At 49.2% G+C, this 17157-nt stretch overlaps 1 protein-coding gene across 2 annotated transcripts in view; it reads left to right on the top strand.

Annotated features, from left to right (window-relative positions):
• The first annotated feature begins 393 nt into the window (after positions 1-393).
• The window catches only part of LOC118777518 (retinoic acid receptor RXR-alpha-A-like), a 105433-nt gene continuing 88669 nt past the window's right edge, over positions 394-17157 (top strand). For both annotated transcript variants that reach the window (XM_036528536.1, XM_036528535.1), the window contains exon 1: positions 394-639. In XM_036528536.1, the coding sequence (XP_036384429.1) occupies positions 612-639 (28 nt within the window). In that variant the 5' untranslated portion in view covers positions 394-611. The remainder of the gene's footprint in view (positions 640-17157) is intronic.

Genomic DNA, 17157 nt, shown 5'->3' with positions numbered 1-17157 from the left:
TATGCCCTTGCGCTTGAAGCACTTCGAATATATAGTATTGAAAGCATGCCCCTTGAATGTTGGACTTCATGTTCTAACATGCTACTTTATCGTAATAAGAACCTTTGCATTTAAAGTAAATACGAGCTCCAGAGTATGTATATACGATCATTAAACGATTCCGTCAATAAATAGCCTACGTTTTAATTAACGTTTAGACAGGGTTTGTGCATTGGCGTTCCCTCCAGGTACACGAGCGTAAAAAAAAAAAACTAATTCTTCCGTTTATGCGTGTGTGTATGTGTGTGTGTGTGTGTCATTGCTGGAACGCTTGTGCCAGTGGGAGTCCCCCCTCGGAGGGTCCCCTTTGCAGTGCCTTTCCAGTAGTTGGTGTAGTGGATGGAGAGAGAGAGCGCGAGGGGGAGAGCGAGCGAAGAGAGAAGCCGAACAGACAGAAGTAGCCAGCTTAGTTACGTTAAGTGAATTTTGACACGACAGATCGCGGCGTTTAAGACTGTCACTTTTTGCTCTCTGGATCCGTCTCGTCCGCCTCCGAGAATAGCACCTCGTCCTCGTCTTGAAAACTCAGAAAAACACGTTCGCATCAGCTGGCATGAGCTAACCCACCAGACATGGAGACCAAACCTTTCTTGTCACTGGGTAAGTTCTCTCGTGAAAATGTGTTTATGATCACTGTTTAGGGTTTGATATCGCGGCGAGTCGTCAACGTTAAGATTGACACGCTTGCCACCGGCTGTGAAAAATGATTTAGCCAACTAGCTATCCGTAGTTGTGTTTTTTTTTCTTTTGCCGCGATCGAAAAACAGTCTATTCAGCTGTCGAAAATAAACTCAGAGAGGGGGGTTTAGGCGTATTATTCATACGTGATGTTTGTTTGCACACCGTGTATGTAATGAAATTATTGAAAACAAAACTTAAGTGGCGACAGGCTTGTCAAATAGGTAGCACATGCACTCGCCTCCTTTTCGGTGTTATCGGAGCTGGTGACAAGATAGGTCTGATTACAATGTGACAGTTCGTTTTTTTTAAGGAACACATTTTTATGTTACATTATTTACGCACTAACATGTTCAAAGTTAGCTATAAAATACCAACTGTTTGACTGGACCATTTGAAGCGAATATAATTATATCAGCTCCGCGAACCATTTAAATCTAATTTAAACTGAATGTTCTCGCGCGTCAATATTCGGAGCTGTTAATTTTATTTTACCAATCGCAGCAGTTATCGTTTCTGAGATGCAGGAATACACAACTTCGGTCCGCTTATAGGTTTTGATATAAACAGTGGAATAAAATAAAATGTTATTAAACTGGACATAAGTGGGACATGTGGTCCATTATTGCATATTGTAGGCTGAATCTCCATATCCGTATCGCACCATACTTCAGCAAACGAAATTACAGATTTATAGCACACGCTGGCGTTATATAGAATGGTTTGTGTCAACGCTTAGCGATGCATATTCCCATTTGCAGAAATATAAACTTTATACCTTTTTCCTCATCAGCCGTAGTACACCAGCGACCGTCGACCTGCCTTACCACTTTCGACACGGCGAAGAAAGTCCGGCCGCCTGACTGATATTATTTGTAACCCGCCTGTCTGTCCCCTGCCTGCTTTTCCAGTAACGCTAGCTAAGACCTGGTGGTTTGGGTTTGGTCGCAAGAGGTGGTTGGATTGCGAACCGGGGGTAAAAGTTGTGACAGATAGTGACAGTCGCCTGGAGAAGAGACCATAAGAAAAAGTGAAAGCACACGCAGGGAGGCTGCAAATTATTATGACTTTCGAGGTTTATGTGTTCTGCTGACGAGGATTCAGGTCCCCTCTTTTGCTCTGGTCAAGTTTTATTTTATTTTAAAATTTCGTTTGGTTATGTCCCGAGCCCGTGCACGAGACACACCATATTTTTGTTTTTGTTTTGCATCAAATTAGGATACTGTTTATTTATATTATCCGCGGTTGGTGCTGCAGAGGTGACGAGATCGGTTAGGGCAACATTGAAATCTCGCTTCAAACGTTACCACGAGTTGGGGTCGGGGGTGGGACCGGAGGTGTGTAATAGGAGAAAAGTGGTGTTAAACAATTTTTAAATTTTTTACATAAAGCTTTGTTAAAGGAAAGCAGATCAGTTGATCTCGTGATAGCGTCAGTTTGAATGTTTTCCATCTCGCGAAATGTTTGCATTGAGTCACGTACGAGGGTAGATCTTTAACATCAATTATTATTGTTATCAGTAAGAATATATTGCTTTGCAAACACCCGGTCTGGTCTAGAATTGTGCGTGCTTCACAGGTTCTTAGAAACTTGGTCCGTTTCCCATTCTTGGTGGAGCAGGAAAAAAACACGTTCAATTAAAGTTCAGATGAATACAATGTGTCTGCCTCCGATTTAGAATATATGGCTGAGCTCTCTTTGACTTTTATCCCGACACGTTCAAGAGTGCTTAAACACTCAAAGCCAGGAACAATGAGAGCTCTTGAGCAGACGCTCGGGAAGAATATGGAGTTGAAGTGTGTTGGGCAGTCAAGACCTAGTACTCACTGCCTTTTCATTTAGAATTGGGGGGGGGGTTGGGGGGGGGGTTTGCAAACTGCCTTATGTGACTGCTCCTCAGCTTTAACCAAACAGAACAGCAAGAACCCCCCCCCCCCCCCCCCCCCCAAAAAAAAAAAACCCTCCAAAAAAGAAATATTCTAAAACTGCAGGCAGGCTTGTTATTGTGTCTGCCGCTCTTTTTCCACAAAGGAGTCATGTTACACCTTGACACATATCAATGCTGTGGTATGTGGAGGTGTGAGGCGCAAGGAATGCTGGGATCTATGCAGGTCTGTCTGTTTGCCGCCTGGTCCGGCGACGCCGCAGAGGTCTTAACGTGGCCAGTCCGAGCACCTGCCTGTCTGTGGCAAGAGAGGACGGACAGACGGCCGTCAGAGACAAGGGCGTCACCCTCTGCCCCTCCTGAAAGAAACACACTCCTCTGCTTTTGCGGGTCCTCAGTGCTATGCTGCTCCCTCACCCTGTCACTTTTTTTAATGCTAGCTGTGTGTAACGTTGGCTAGCGTTTAAGTAATTCCTCAGTGTCAGACGAGAACGGGGGGGAGAGCGAATTGAATAAACTTAGGCGGTTTGTTAAGAGGATGTAAAAACCACAACAGCAATCACTCGGCACTCAGTTAACGTCCTCTGTCTCTCTCTCTCTCTCTCTCTCTCTTTTTTTTTTTGTTGGAGATAAAAATGGCATGTGATCAGAATGTAAGCAGAGATTTTTATCAGCCGTTTTCTCCACCGAATCAGAATTGCGATGTTAGAACGCCGCAGCTTTTAACGAGACCACATCCTCACCCTGGCTGCCCAGTGCGCTGATTCCCGAATCGGTCAAGAAGACCAGCGCACGCAGGCCAAAGGAGTGGCTGCAAACCGCGCTGCATTGCGCGCTGTTCGGAAGTTAGACTTCCAGACCTTTATGGACAGAATCCACAACGGTTTACGTGATTGGTGTATTTGGGGGTGGGTGTGAGGGAAGTGGTTGGAAACCAGTGGCCTGCAGGTTCAGATCCAGAGCGGGGCGCAGCACCCCTTGGAGCAAGGCACTTAACATCAATTGGCTCTGTTTATATCCAGCTGTATGGGTGATGGAAAGCAGTGTTAGTTGCCCTGATAGAGGGGATCTACTAAGTACATAGAGTGATGTTGTTGCAGACTGTATCAGTTCTCTTTGGCGTGGCATGCACACTTTACAAAGAAGCCTGGATTTGTGTGATCTGCACTGGGTAAAACCTCTCCGTCTCAGTGGTCAAAGAGCAGCACGGTCCTCGTTCTCGTTGAGGGAAGAGCTTCGGTCAGACCTCGAGGACCTCTGCCTTGCCAGTGCGTTCCTCTTTCACACGGGCGGAGCTGTGAACGAGCGCCCCCCAGGCCCCCCTGTATTTACGAAAAAAGCCCCTTTTTGTAAGTACCCGTACGGAGCCGGGAGGTGCGGGGCCGCGCTAAGCGCTCCTGAGCAAGCGGCAGTGCGTTTCCATGGCGCGCAGCATCCCGCATCCCGCATCCCTCCGTCTGAGAGAGCGATGAAACCGCTGCCAGCCAGCATCATTGCTGCGCTCGCTCTCTAATGGAACCAGTGGGAATAGCAGGACCAGAGAAGTGTGTTAACAGAGAAGCCATATGTTTTTATTTTTAAAACCAGCAAGGAACTGCTGTTTTTTTTTTTTTCTTTATTACCATCATTACTATTCAGCTGAGAAGGCTGGCTTTGATAGGGCTGGGGAATCCTAAGTAAATTGAAATTTCATCACCCCACAAAAAAAAAACAAAAAAAAAAAACTGCGCTGCATTTGTAATGAAGAGTTTGCCGTGCTGAAGAGCTGTTTTATTGAATGGTCATTCCTTTGAGGTGTTCCCGCTGCTCTTTTTTTTGTTGGGGGGGGGTTGTTTTTGTTTTTTTGTGCGTGCGTTTGTGTCATTCCTGGGCTGCCGCTGAATTCCTGAAGCTTCCTTTATTGTGGGTAAACACCGCAGTTCCAGAGCAACAGGAGGTGAAACCCCCCCCCCCCCCCCCCCCCCCGCCCCCCCATTACAATGCGAACCTCCGTTTCTCATTAAAGACCATGAACTTCAGTGGGGGCGGGGCGGGTGAGGGGGTTGCCTCCTGTTGCAGTAATCTTGGACTCTTGGGCAGGGAGAGGGTAAATCTGGAACAACGGTGATGTTGGGGATGTGAGAGAGGGCTGGGTCAGGCGTCTCCGCTGTAAAGGAAGGAGCCGGGTTTACAGCACGGCACTTTTGTTTTTCTAAAGTCATGCATGGCCCCTTTGAGAAGGTCTGCAGCTGTCATTTTTATTGGCGAAGGTTTATAGAGAAAGTTAATGGCTTAAAGTGACAGCGCGGCTTTTCCTTACCCCCCAACACCCCTCACCCAGACTCCTACCTCCTCCAAATCAAAGGCAACGTGCCCCACCCCCCCAAACCCCCGTCATGACCTCATCGCCTCCTTCAGGAGCAAATGCTCTGGAAGGACAGCAGAGAGAAGTGTGGTTGCGCACGGAGCCGCGAAAAGGACCAGGCGCATTTTTCTAAAGTTAGCCGCTGTTACTCGAAATCCAGACGGCCGCTCTTAAAAATATGTCTCCGAGTGTACATTAAGCATTTATGCGCTGGTAAGATGTTTCAGGCACGGATCCTTTTCTTAGCTGTGAGCCGTGCGCATCCTCACCACTCAAGGGCAACACAAGGTGATTTTACTTTGACACGAATCCTGTAAGTCCGGAGGACACTTTCTCGTCATGCTGCTGCTCGTCCTGCAGGCATTGTTAATTATTTGTATTTTGAGCTCTACGCAAGCCGTATTGCCTTTTCTCGATAAAGGGTAGGGCGCACTTTGCACTGTGAACTTTGACCCCTAGCATGTTGTATCTTGAAACGATTCTGCTTCAGGGTTGTAGGCTCCTTAGCCACGCAGTGCTGTGAACAAGGATAGCTGGTAAAATGCACTTGAATTCTTAGCCTCTTTTTTCATAAGCATGTTTGTTTTATGAGCTGAAATTGCAGTGTTGCTGGAAAATAAATTCAGTGGTAATGTTTGGTTGGATGTGCGTGCATTTATAAATGTTCTTTATAAGGGCCACAGACTTTGTGCGTGCATGGAATGTCAGTGTCCCATGGGATTTATGTTCAAATATTAAGTAATCTTTCTCGGAAAACATACAGTAGATTTAACTGACAGATAAGCAAATATAGAATTGGAGTGATTGCCGTTGGTCTTTATTTTGGAGTCTCATTTTGGGAGTGGTGCTAGGTGTCCTTTAAGAGTGTGATGCGATGAAAGAATCTGTTGGAGTGATTTCATTCCTCGCGTAATTCCCGTGGAGCTGCTGGAAGGGCGGGCGTGCTTTGGTAGTCCGCAGCAGCGCAGCGTGTCTGAACGCTCGCTCTTAAGATGTTCTCACTCTCCCAAGAGTGAGGGCTTTGTGGGAGTGAGTGAGTGTGTGTGTGTGTGTGTGTGTGTGTGTGTGTGTGTGTGTAATCCGCGCGCGTTGCGTTAGTGCTTTTGAAGTGAGCAGAGCGCCCGGGGGACCAGTCCTCTCCCGATTCCAGCCGCAATTCGAGCTGAGGGGAAGGTCAGGCTGCCCTCTAGGCCCGGGACGGTGCGGCGGCCGGGGCGCGGGCCCGAAACGAGGTGATGCCCGCGTGCGTCTCCGTCAGGCTCTGTCGTATGTGCCGCGATCAAGGACTCTGGGTCTCTGTGCTCCTGCTCTCAGCTCTCTGTGCACTTCCTTTATTAGACCAGTATTGAATATATGTTATCTGGACATATCAATACAAAGTGACACAGTGGCAGGGAGCAGGGCTCGTAACTGAAAGGTTGCTGGTTCGATTCCCCCGCTGGGGCGCCTATTGGGGAAGCTGCTCAGAATTGCCTGTAAATATCCAGCTGTTTAAATGGATAACATGCAAACTCTGTAACCTATGTGAGTTGCCCTGGATAAAAGCATCTGCTAAATGACAGTAATCTAATGTAAAATACTTAGAAAACATTACAGGTGTTTCAAGTCCATGTATATCTGAAATCCAGGTTGTGTGTCTGAATGATCCAGGCCCATTGTCATGAACCAGGCTGAACTCTGTTTTAATCAGTGAAAGCTGGAGTAGTAAGAGGTGTTATTGATAGACCTTTCCTCTATGGAGGAACACACGTGTTTGATCATATACCTCACGTGACTGGAAATGGATAGGCCATTCTCTGACCTCGTATGCGAACTCTCCCTTCTCTGGAGCTTCTGAAGTTCTCTCTCTGGTCCTGCGCGGTGACAGTCTGGTCAGTGTAGTGCCTGATGTCCCCAGTGTAACGGGTCACGCACGGCTGTGTCCCTGAAGCGCGCCTCCTTTCGATGGTGTGTGACTCCCCAAACGGTGCCACTATGTCTGTCACCTCTGGAGGCGTCAGAGAAGGAGGCGTGCGGGAGAGAAAGCGCTGGTGCCGGGCGCCCCAGAAACTCTGTGGCAGAGCCGCTCGCTCCTGCGGAGGGGTGGTGGGGGTGGGGGTGGGGGGGGGGGGGGGGGCAGGAAGTGGGTGGAGGTTGGGGGGGGGGGCGTGGGCATGGGCGTGGGCCTACTCGCACTGCGGGGTGTTCCTCCCGACTTTGCTTTCCTGCGCCGAGCCTGCCGTCGCCGAGGCGACACCTCGATGCTGTCAACACCGCGGTACGGGGGTGTGAAACGGCCTCGTTTCGCCGCCCGCGCCTCACATCCTGCCCTCCTGCTCCCGTCCTCATCCCTATTGGCTCTCAGCGGCAGAGTGCCTCGACCAATCACCTCCCTCTCTGCCCGCTAGATGTTAGGTGTGAGTGCCAACGTCTGCATTTCGGTTAACTTTCTGGCACCGCGCAGGTTTGGTTTTGACTGTGTCTCCCCCCCCCCTCCACGTTCGGATTTCCTCTTTCAGTCAAACCGTGACTGATTGCTTTTGTTGTTATTTTTTGGAGCGAAACAGAAACCACATTAGACGCCCTCGCTGTACGCCGAGCTCCGGGCTGGCAGCGGCCGTGCCCTCTGCTTCTCGCCCGCCTCGACAGGGTGGGGCCGTCACCTCCCTGCCTTTGGCGGTGTGGACTCAGACTTCACCCCTTGCGGCGGTTTGCAGCTTCAAACCCTGTGACATTAATACTGTCTTTAAGTCTGTAATACCTCCACCCAATCGGACAGTGTTCACCTGTGTGGAGATCCACCCTGAGGGTTTGGGGGAGGCGCAGAGGGGTGGGGAGGGGGAGATTAGCCATCCAGGTGTTCCAGCACAAGGAGGTGGGGGCCAGCGGGGGGTGGGTATCACACACAAACGTCTCATTCCTGTCCCCCTCACCTTGGTTTGTGTTCCCGCATTGACAGACCCGGAGAGCACCCCGTTAACGAACCTCGTCTGCCCATTCACCACGGTAATGCGTTGCCAGGATTGAATCATAATGAGTTTGCAGCCCTCAGATTTGAATAGCAAATTTGTGCAGGTCTGGCTTTTTTTCCCTCTTTTTTTTCCTTCCCCCTGACTCCTGCAGGTGCTGAATCTCAAGACGTGGGTTGTGTAAATAATGGAAAAATGTGGCACCTGTTGAAATTCGTTGTTCAAAGTTATCCGAACGGCGACGGGGTTGGAGAGGATTGAGTCCGGGGCCCGAGCGGCCCAGACGGCAGTGCGCGGGAAGGCGACTGTTTGCATTACACAGCGGTTTGCGGAGATGTGTGTGTGAGCGAGCGGATCTGTGTCTAATCATGTCCTGCCTTCGACCGGAGAGCTTAAACACACCGGCGAGATTAAGGGGTCTCGATCGCCACCCAGATAAGCCGGATCCATTACATAGATGACTGAAAAGGTATCTGGAAAGATGATAAAGCGGGGGATTAGTAGGACACTTTAGATAGTGAAAACATGATTGAGAGGAAAAAAAACAGGTCTCGTGCCTGTGAAACGCAGGACTTTTTCTGACTGAATAAGCCGAGTCTGAATTTTGATGTTTGTTTCCGTAATTTGTGGCCTTGTCTGGCCAGCAGTAGTCTTACGGAGGCTGAAAGTGTCGGATGTTCACTATATGGGGTGTATTTTCCTGCCTGTGACTGGAAAAAAACTCAGCCAAACAGAGGGTGAACTAGTGGCTCCTGTAGTTATGGCACATCACCACTAGGGACACAAGAGGGTGAAACAGTCAGCGAAGTAGTCGCAGGCACTGCAAGCGGCACACATCCAGGGTTTGTTTTCCTAGCTCGCTGACCTGAGAACAGGATGATTTAGTGAAGTTTGGGTGCTTCCAGCCCAAACTCGTTCCCGCTTCCGCCCCAGTTCACCCCCCCCCAGGGAGTGAAGTTGAAGGCTTCGTTACCTGGGGTGAAATATTGCGCCGGGAGACGTCTGGTTTCAGATTCTTTCCAGGCAGAGGCGGGGAAGAGAGTGAGTAAGGGTCTTACCTGCAAAATAACATCCACCTCCACAACACAGACAGCACGGGGTGAGGGGGCGGAGGGGGTTTTTGTTTTGCCACAAGCTTGCCAAGTCTGAGCTTATCGTCCAGGGCCAGGGGTTTCAGCTCCGGCCCTTGTGAGTCCCTGCACCCTCCTGTCACTTGTGTGACTGCAGGCGGCGGAGACAGAGCAGTAAGTGGCTGTTGAGATGGGCTTATCCTCTTAAGCCTATTGATCACCCTCTCGTGTGCCTCTTGCCTCTACATCTGTGAGTGGATGGCTCGATCCTGATGGCAGCCTCCTCAGTGAGTGGTCAGGTGACCCCCTGAGAGGCAGTGGTTATTAGGGATCCTAATGAGTTTCCAGGTATTCAGGTACTCGTTAATGCCTGTCTGTTTGGTAACACTTGACAAATAGGAAAAAAACAAGCAAAAGTATTTTTTAACCCATGAAGACATGAACGGGGAAAAACTAATGTTCTGTTCTCCTCCTTATTGTCTATTGGTCAACCCATAGTTAGTAAAGTACACTATCTCTAAATTCACAAAGACAATAAGGTCAGCATTCATTTTTTAAAATTATTTCTGAAAGTGTGAGGTCAGCTGAGCGCTCGTTAACATTTATAAGGGGTTAAACGAATATTGAACTAAATTATTTACATCGCAAATAGCTACCAATTTTTTTTGTTTTGCCTGGAGGAAGGAAGCTGTAGCATCTTCAGAAAACGCCATAGGCCCTGTAGGACAGGGACTTTGATCTGCAGCGTTAGGTGGTCTTTGAGCGTTTCTCCCTCTGTTTCGGCCTCGCGGAGAATGCTGCTTGTCTTTCTCTCTGTCCGTTTCTTGCTGAGGTGTCAGTGTTTGTCTTCTTCATGTCTTTTTTTCTTCCTTTCTGTTTTGAAGGAAAATAGAGTCTTGTGACTCCAGCAGCTGTCTGAATAAATCCCCTGCCCAAATGTTGCAGGGGCCTATTCCGTTCCCACTTCCCCGAAAGCTGACTGCAGCCCGGCTCGGTTTCTGTTCACTTTCAAAGGAGAGGAAGCCCCGGCGTTTCGGGAACAGGCGCAGATTCGGAGGCCCGGTCCTCTCTCTGTCTCTCTCGCTGCGGCCCAGGAGAGAGGGGCGTGGATATGAGCGGTTGGGGGGCGGGGTGGGGAGTGCAGGCTTTTTCGGTCCGACTCCAGTCATGCCTGTGTCATCAGCGCCCCACATACCATGCGGGGCGCATTCCTCCCCTGTCTACGGGAACTGCACTGACAAGTTCAAGTGTCATGTTAGGAGCGTTTCGTCTCTCTCCGTCTGAAACCCGAGAAGGGAATGGTGCCAGGAGATACCATCTGAGATCAGGGGAGAAAGAGAGGGGAAAAAAATACAGTTTCAAAAAAAAGGAAAAAGAAAAACACATTTCAGATTCGTTCGAGCGTTTAGGCAGGTTTTTTTTTTTCTTTTCTTTTGGCGTGTTCTGTCTGGGAAGGTCAGAGGTCACGGAGAGGTCTTTCATTGTGGAAAAGGGGGGCAGTCTGCAGGTGGGAGGTGGGCTGGAGCTGCAAAAACAAAAACAGAAAGAATTTCGGTGGCGTTGTGAAGGGGTGAGGTGGCGGGTTTGGGGTTCGGTTTTGGCTCAGTTGGCTCAGAAGGGGGTGAGGCTTTCCTATAGCCCCGATGTACAATCTCAGATGTGCTGCAAAGCCTAGGCATAGAAATGTTGCCAAGGCAGATTATGAGAATCCGTAGTCATTAATATGAGAAGAACAACATGCGTTTCTTACAATACTCAAAGGCCAAATGTTGTGCTTGCAGCAATATGCAGCTTTGACAATAAAAATGATAATGGGAGTAATAGTATCAGCCTCTTTCTCTCTCTGTCTGTGTCTCTCTCCCCCCTGTGTTTGTCAGTGAGACAGAGCTCGGGGTGTTTATGACAGGATCTTGCAAGATGCCGGAGAACCTTGGGGGCAAGTGAACTTGGACATTCGCTTGTGTGTGTGTTTGTGTGTCTGAGAAGGGGATACTCCAATAAAAGGAGTGGGTGGAGAAAGTACCCCACGGGGCTGGAGGCAGGGGTGTGTGTGTTTGGGGGTGGGGGGTTTTGAGGGACGGGGTTGTGGGGGGGGGGGGGGGGGGGGTACAGGAAGGGAAGGAAAGAGGTGTGGAGAGAGGAAGTCCTGGAGCATAGCGCCAGAGGGGAAAAGGAGTAAGCACATCTGGAGCACTTCAGCGAATATTTCTGAGACATCTGGAGAAATTCGCTGGAATTTAAGGGTCTCTCCTTTGATTTTGTGTTTTTTTTTTCTTTTCTTCTCTCTCTCTTTCTCTTTCTGTTGCCCTCACCGTTTGTTTCCAGCATCTTCAAACATTCCCAGTGGTGGCACATTAAATGAAGGAGACTCCCATTACATTACAGGTTGAGTCATTCCAGACTTTATTGTGAGCCAAATTGGGCCCATATGAACTGCAGCCCCTGTGAAGTCTTGCTAATTAAGTGCCAGTTAAGAGAAACCAGTCTCCTGTAGAGGCGGGCTTGGTCGAGGCATGACAGACCTCTTCATAAAACCCTGTTCGTCAATATTAATAACCATTAAATTAATATTTAATCAAAGGAATTTCAAAACTGACACAAAATTATTTTTCACAGTCTCTGTGGTGCAGTAACAAGAGGCTTCATATTGATTATTGTAGACGCGTGTTTTAAATGCAGTGGATAGTCTGTTGTAGTATGAAGTTACTCAGAGGTGCTGATCTGCTGGAGTGGTGAATATGTGCATCTCTAGAGGCAGTAAAAATGTTGGTCTCCAGAGAAGTGTGGTGAAAAGGTCTTCAAGGTAGATATCTTTGGTTAGGCCACAGGCAAGAGCAAGAGGTGGTAAGTGAGTTTTTCTAGTGACTCCAAAAAGCAGGCTAGACAGCCATTCCTCTGGGTCTGGGAGCAATGAATGTGTATCTCTCAATACCAGTGTTATGTATCTGAGTCCAACTAGAAGGTGGCCATCTTGGAAAATGGCTGACATGGCTGTAGTAGAGTAAACCTATAATGGCCTTTTAGTTACAAGTCCTTATTGGCTGGGGTGTTGAGAAGGCTTGTTGAGTCCTCTGATGAGTCAGTCTGTTTCGGCATTCAAGCTTGAAGTCTCGCCTCCGAACGGAACACACTCTAATCCTGAACACGTCCACATGCCCGCCGTCCTTTCACGGTTCCCTCTCCATGCGTTAAACCTCCTTTACCACTCAGTGTGAGGAGTACGCAGAGTGGATTTCATCATCTCTTGCACTGATTATGAAACGCAGCTAGCCTGGCGGCGCCGCCGAAACCTCTCGTCCAATTACGGATTCCCTTGGACCCCTTCTGATCAACCCCCACTATGCGCGCGGCCGCTACCTCCGCCTGGCGAGCGCGGCTGGTTGCCGGTAGCGATGAGCACGGTGCTGCATGTTAATGCGAGAGCCGATCGGATCAAAGGAAGCGGCGTTTCCCACGGGGGGTGCGCGTCACTCCCCCGGCTTCGCAGCGCAGAACACGATCAGGCCATCTCTGATCAGACAGTGTCTGAAATCAAACTTAGGGGTCGCTCTGTGAGGAAAAAAAATAAAACCTGGGGAAAATGTTTGGTGGGACGTACCGAGCATTTATGAATCTGAATTGTGAGGGCTGTTGTTTTGATGTGCACATCCAGCAACATGCTTATCCTGGCTTTCATCGGAAAATGCTTTTTCTAGAGGAATTGAAATGGAGCTCTAATTTAATTTGTTTAGGTGAGCTACTGACCGGTTTTTGGAGAGAACACACCCTGGACGTCATTTGTTGTCTATATTTGTTGAATTTCCATCAAGCTCATCTCCACTGCAATGGCAGCTGCTGGTCCTACTCGGGAATATGGGGGGAGACACATGCAATATACATGAATGCCTAACATGGCTGTCTTCCACACTACAGGTCCCACAATTCACCAGGAAGCCAGATAGGCACAACCTCTTGATGCTTTCTGAGCAATTCATAGGCACCCAAGGTGAAAGCCAGGTGCCAAGAGTGCAGATACAAGAGGTCCCTTGGTGACCTGCCCACCTCTAACAAAGAGCAAAGCCAGTTTTCCACTGATGCTGGCTTCATGTCATTGTCAGTAAATGACACGGTCAGTTTTGAACCCAGCCCTTGGGGCTCACCCCGAGTGTCCTTGGCTTACCAGCAGCGTAATACAGGAACAGCATCCCCTGCTCTCCTAGGGCTGCATTCAGATTTGAAATTGGAATAAAATCTATAGCATCTTTGCAATAGACCTAACAGGTAGATCTACGTAGATTTGATGTAGAATGAACATTATGGAAGCAGATCATGATAAGCGTACTAGAATTAGTAAAGTTACCGGTGCAAATAGTGACCAATGGTGCATGACACTGTCTCAGAGAGAGGTGTTGCTGTGTGTGTGTCCTGTCAGGATGGAGTAGCCCACAGAGCATGTTAAAATGATTGGTTACTGGGAGAGAGGTGGGTGGATCATTGATGAGGTCACCGCAGGTGTGCTCGGTGGCGCTTCGTCCGCACCCCCCCCCCAGCGTAACCCTGGCTAACTCGACACCTCCACCGCCCGCGGTAACCTTGACGCTCCCCCAAGCGCTGCCGCCCACGCCCCTGATCCCCACTCAGCTCACCTACCACGGCCGGGACGTGTTTTCGGATAGGAGCGTGCTCTCATGGATTTTTAATGCTTTTTTTTTTTTTTTTTTATTTTAAAAGCTGCCGCGCTTTTGTACAACACGTCCCCGGCTCTCTGGGTGGAAGGGAGAATCCAGCCAGTCGGCTGGCTAATCGTCTCCCTGCTCCGTCTGAGCGCAGAGCTATTTCCTCTGTGTTGCCGTGCAGATGGCCTATATATTTCTGCCTGGCTGCACAGAGAGGGGTGAGGGGAGGGGGGTGCAGCTCTGCACGGCTGTGCGTGGCTCTGCTGTCTCCTGTTCGTATGGATTCCACCGATCCTCCAACTTTTACATTATTCACTGCATCCCCACATCCTGCACGGGCACATGCATGCGCCCAGACACACACACACGTACATGCACGCCGTCACCCGCGTATAGACACATGCACACGCTTTTACATACACACACACACACACGTATATACGCACACACGTACACGCAAGTGCACATGCACACATACACACAAGCACACAATGACATTCCTGTACACACACACACACACATACAGACTCACCCGTAAATACACACACACACGCACATGCATATTCATGCACACACTCACACATGCACACACATGCATGCCGACGCACACACACACATACACACACACATGTAAATACACGCACACGCACATGCACATTCATGCACAAAACACACACGTACAGTGTTTCCCTCTTGCCTGTGCACACACACGCACACACGCACACACTTTGGCAGGCACTGTTTTACCATGAGCTTTCCTAGAAGGACTGCCGAGATTTAAAAAGAGACATCAAAGCGGTAAGATGTCCAAGATAAGGACAGGACAGCCTGTTAGCACATCGCAGGAGGCATCTCTGCCCGTGCCAGCTGCAGGTGCCAGAAAATTTCCAGGAAACGGAGGGAGGAGGCCTGCTATCCGCCCGCAGGGCTGAGCTGTGCAGGGTCCAGGAACCGTCCTCTTCATGAGTGCTTTTTCCAGCTTTCGGCTTCCACTTTCCCGCAAGACGTATGTGGCGGGGCGTCTCTCCACCTAAGAGTCCGGCACACGACCTAAGGGGGGCTTCTTTTCAGAGGTGCTGTTTGGTGCGGATTGCGCTGGCGAACCATAAAAAAGGCAGCGTTCGTCCAGGGAGGGCGTGCTTGATCAGCAGTCGAGTGGGGACCCGAGCTCCTTTCGTTCACACTAAGGCTTTTGAAATGCTAAGTGCTGCTCAGTGCCAGCTTCTCAAGGCCCGGGTCCCATCAGGCAGAGGGCTCTCCAGGCCGCGGAGACGCTAAATGTCAGACTGAGGCCTGCTCTCTCTCTCTCTCTCTCTCTCTCTCTCTCTCTCTCTCTCTCTCTCTCTCGCTCCCTCTCATTCTCTCTCGCTCCCTCTCTCTCCGTCTCTCGCTCCCTCTTTTGCTCTCCCTCCCTTTCTTTCTCACTCTCTCCTTCTCTTTTCCTCTCTTGCTATCTTTCCCCCTTTCTCTCTCTCTTTCTTCACTCTCCCCTTCTCTCTTTCCCCCTCCATCTCGCTCTCTCTCTTCCTCCGTCTCACTCTCCCTCTCTCTTCCTTACTGTCTCTCCCCCTCTCTCTGCCTCACTCTCTGCCCCCCCCCCCCCCCCCCCCCGATACAGGGATCTTCCTCGGTTCCCCCTTGCAGCGCAGACAGTTCGATCCTAATCAGGGAGCTGTCAGCTGATCCGATGCTTATCTTCTGGCCAGCTGATCACTTACACAGGGAGCCATTGAATGACTGACGCCAGGTCCCCCGCTCACCAGCTGCCTTGCGCCCCTGCTTTATCAGGCACAGCCTAGCTACCGTACAGGACTGCTCCAGGGTGCCTGGAATCTGCAACTCTGGAACTCTGAAACTCTGGAACTCCGGAACTCGGTTTCGTAGGTTTTTGAAAGCGTAACTCGGGGAAGGCTTTTGGTTGGACGTCCCGAGCTGGCGGCTGTTAAAGGCCTGTTGGCGCAGACCAAACCCTTTCCCACGGTGCGGTGTTACTCATTCTGCTGATGAATGCTCTTGCCTAATTGTCATTGTCACATGCCATTGTCATCGTTTAGTTATTTTGGCACTTTGGCATTATTTTGATATCTGCCTCCTCCTCCTCCTTTCTAAAAATAACTGGATAAAAATAGTTTGATGTGTATGTTTCGGGAGAACTGGTTTCGGTAAAGCTGCACGTGGGGGATGATCAGGCCGGCCCCTGCCTCCATTCCCTGGCACTGTGACAGATCACAGACATCGCTTTCTGTGCGCCGTCCGGACCGGTGGCATTTGAATTTCACAGGACGTCACCCCGCATTAAGCTTGCGTCTTAGTCACCCAGAACCCGCACCCACCGCTCTCCCCATGCCACTCGTTTCGGGCTTTTAAAAAAAAAACCTTTTTACTAAGAACATGAAATGCTAAAATGACCGGATTTGTGATTGTTGATTTGTGATTGTCGCTTTTTCTATCTTGTGGTGATCATTGCTACAGATACACCCTATATATATATATATATATATATATATACCCTACATATATATCTTAAGTATATACGGATATAGATATATGCAGTATACCAGCACAGGAAGTACAGTTTTGCTGTCACTTGCAAACTGTTTTCCTGCAGTTTTCCTGTCCTTTGGCGCCTAAAAAGACAAATCACACTGTGTGATTGCATCTCAGGAAGTAAAAAACTTTGGTCAACCTTTGATGCTTAAATAGTTGTTTCAGAAGCATGTGACCATTGATAAATATGAGGCATTTTTACGTATTATCCTGTCTTGACAATAATAAGTAGTTTCTACTATAATGAACCGTCTTCACGTGGTTTCCTACCACAGATTGTCAGCGAATGCAAAATGGCTGGCGCTTTCCCACACAGACCTAAGTCGGCTTTGACTGTGAAGCCAAGCAGCGCTGCCTCGTCCTGAAGTTCCCGCAGACATGTCATGTGCCGCACACGCATGTGCGTCATTCTCACCGAAGGTGACTCAGCAGAAATGCTGGACGAGTGGGTGGTGATTAGGAAGATAGTTTATGCGCTTGGGATTTCAGCTGGCTGAACAAGGTACGGGGAGTGCAAGAGCTGCACTTCAGGAATTTTAGAGACATTCACTTAAAACCAAATGAAAATGCCGTATTTTGAGCCCTTTAAGTGAACTGTTTTGATATGCAGTGAAAGCAGTGTGTTTCACTTTTTTTATTTTTTGAGATTTTAGTTCAGTTTGAAATTTCATGGCCTCCCTGCAGTCCTGCTAATGATTTACCTGTGTCAGTATGCGACGTGTCTGGCCTTTTTAGCAGGTATTCATGGGAACAAATCTGGAGTACAAACAGAGTTTCCTTGTGAGAGGCGCTAAAAGGAGGTGTTCGCTGATAGCCGTGGAGCCCTGCCAGCTTTCAAGAGCTCGGCCTATCTGTGTGAGTGCCGTCGTGGGTGAAGTGCTTTGAAGTGACTCGTTACAGCGCAATTGCACTCGTGTGTGGAGTCTCGGGGACTCCAGCACGCCTCTCGGTCACACTCTCACCCACGTACTTCTGACTTCGCAAGGCCGAC

The sequence above is a fragment of the Megalops cyprinoides genome, chromosome 5 (assembly GCF_013368585.1).
Source record: "Megalops cyprinoides isolate fMegCyp1 chromosome 5, fMegCyp1.pri, whole genome shotgun sequence".
Classification (NCBI taxonomy): domain Eukaryota; kingdom Metazoa; phylum Chordata; class Actinopteri; order Elopiformes; family Megalopidae; genus Megalops; species Megalops cyprinoides.
Note: the sequence above shows the minus strand (reverse complement) of the source record. Positions and strands in the feature narration are given on the sequence as shown.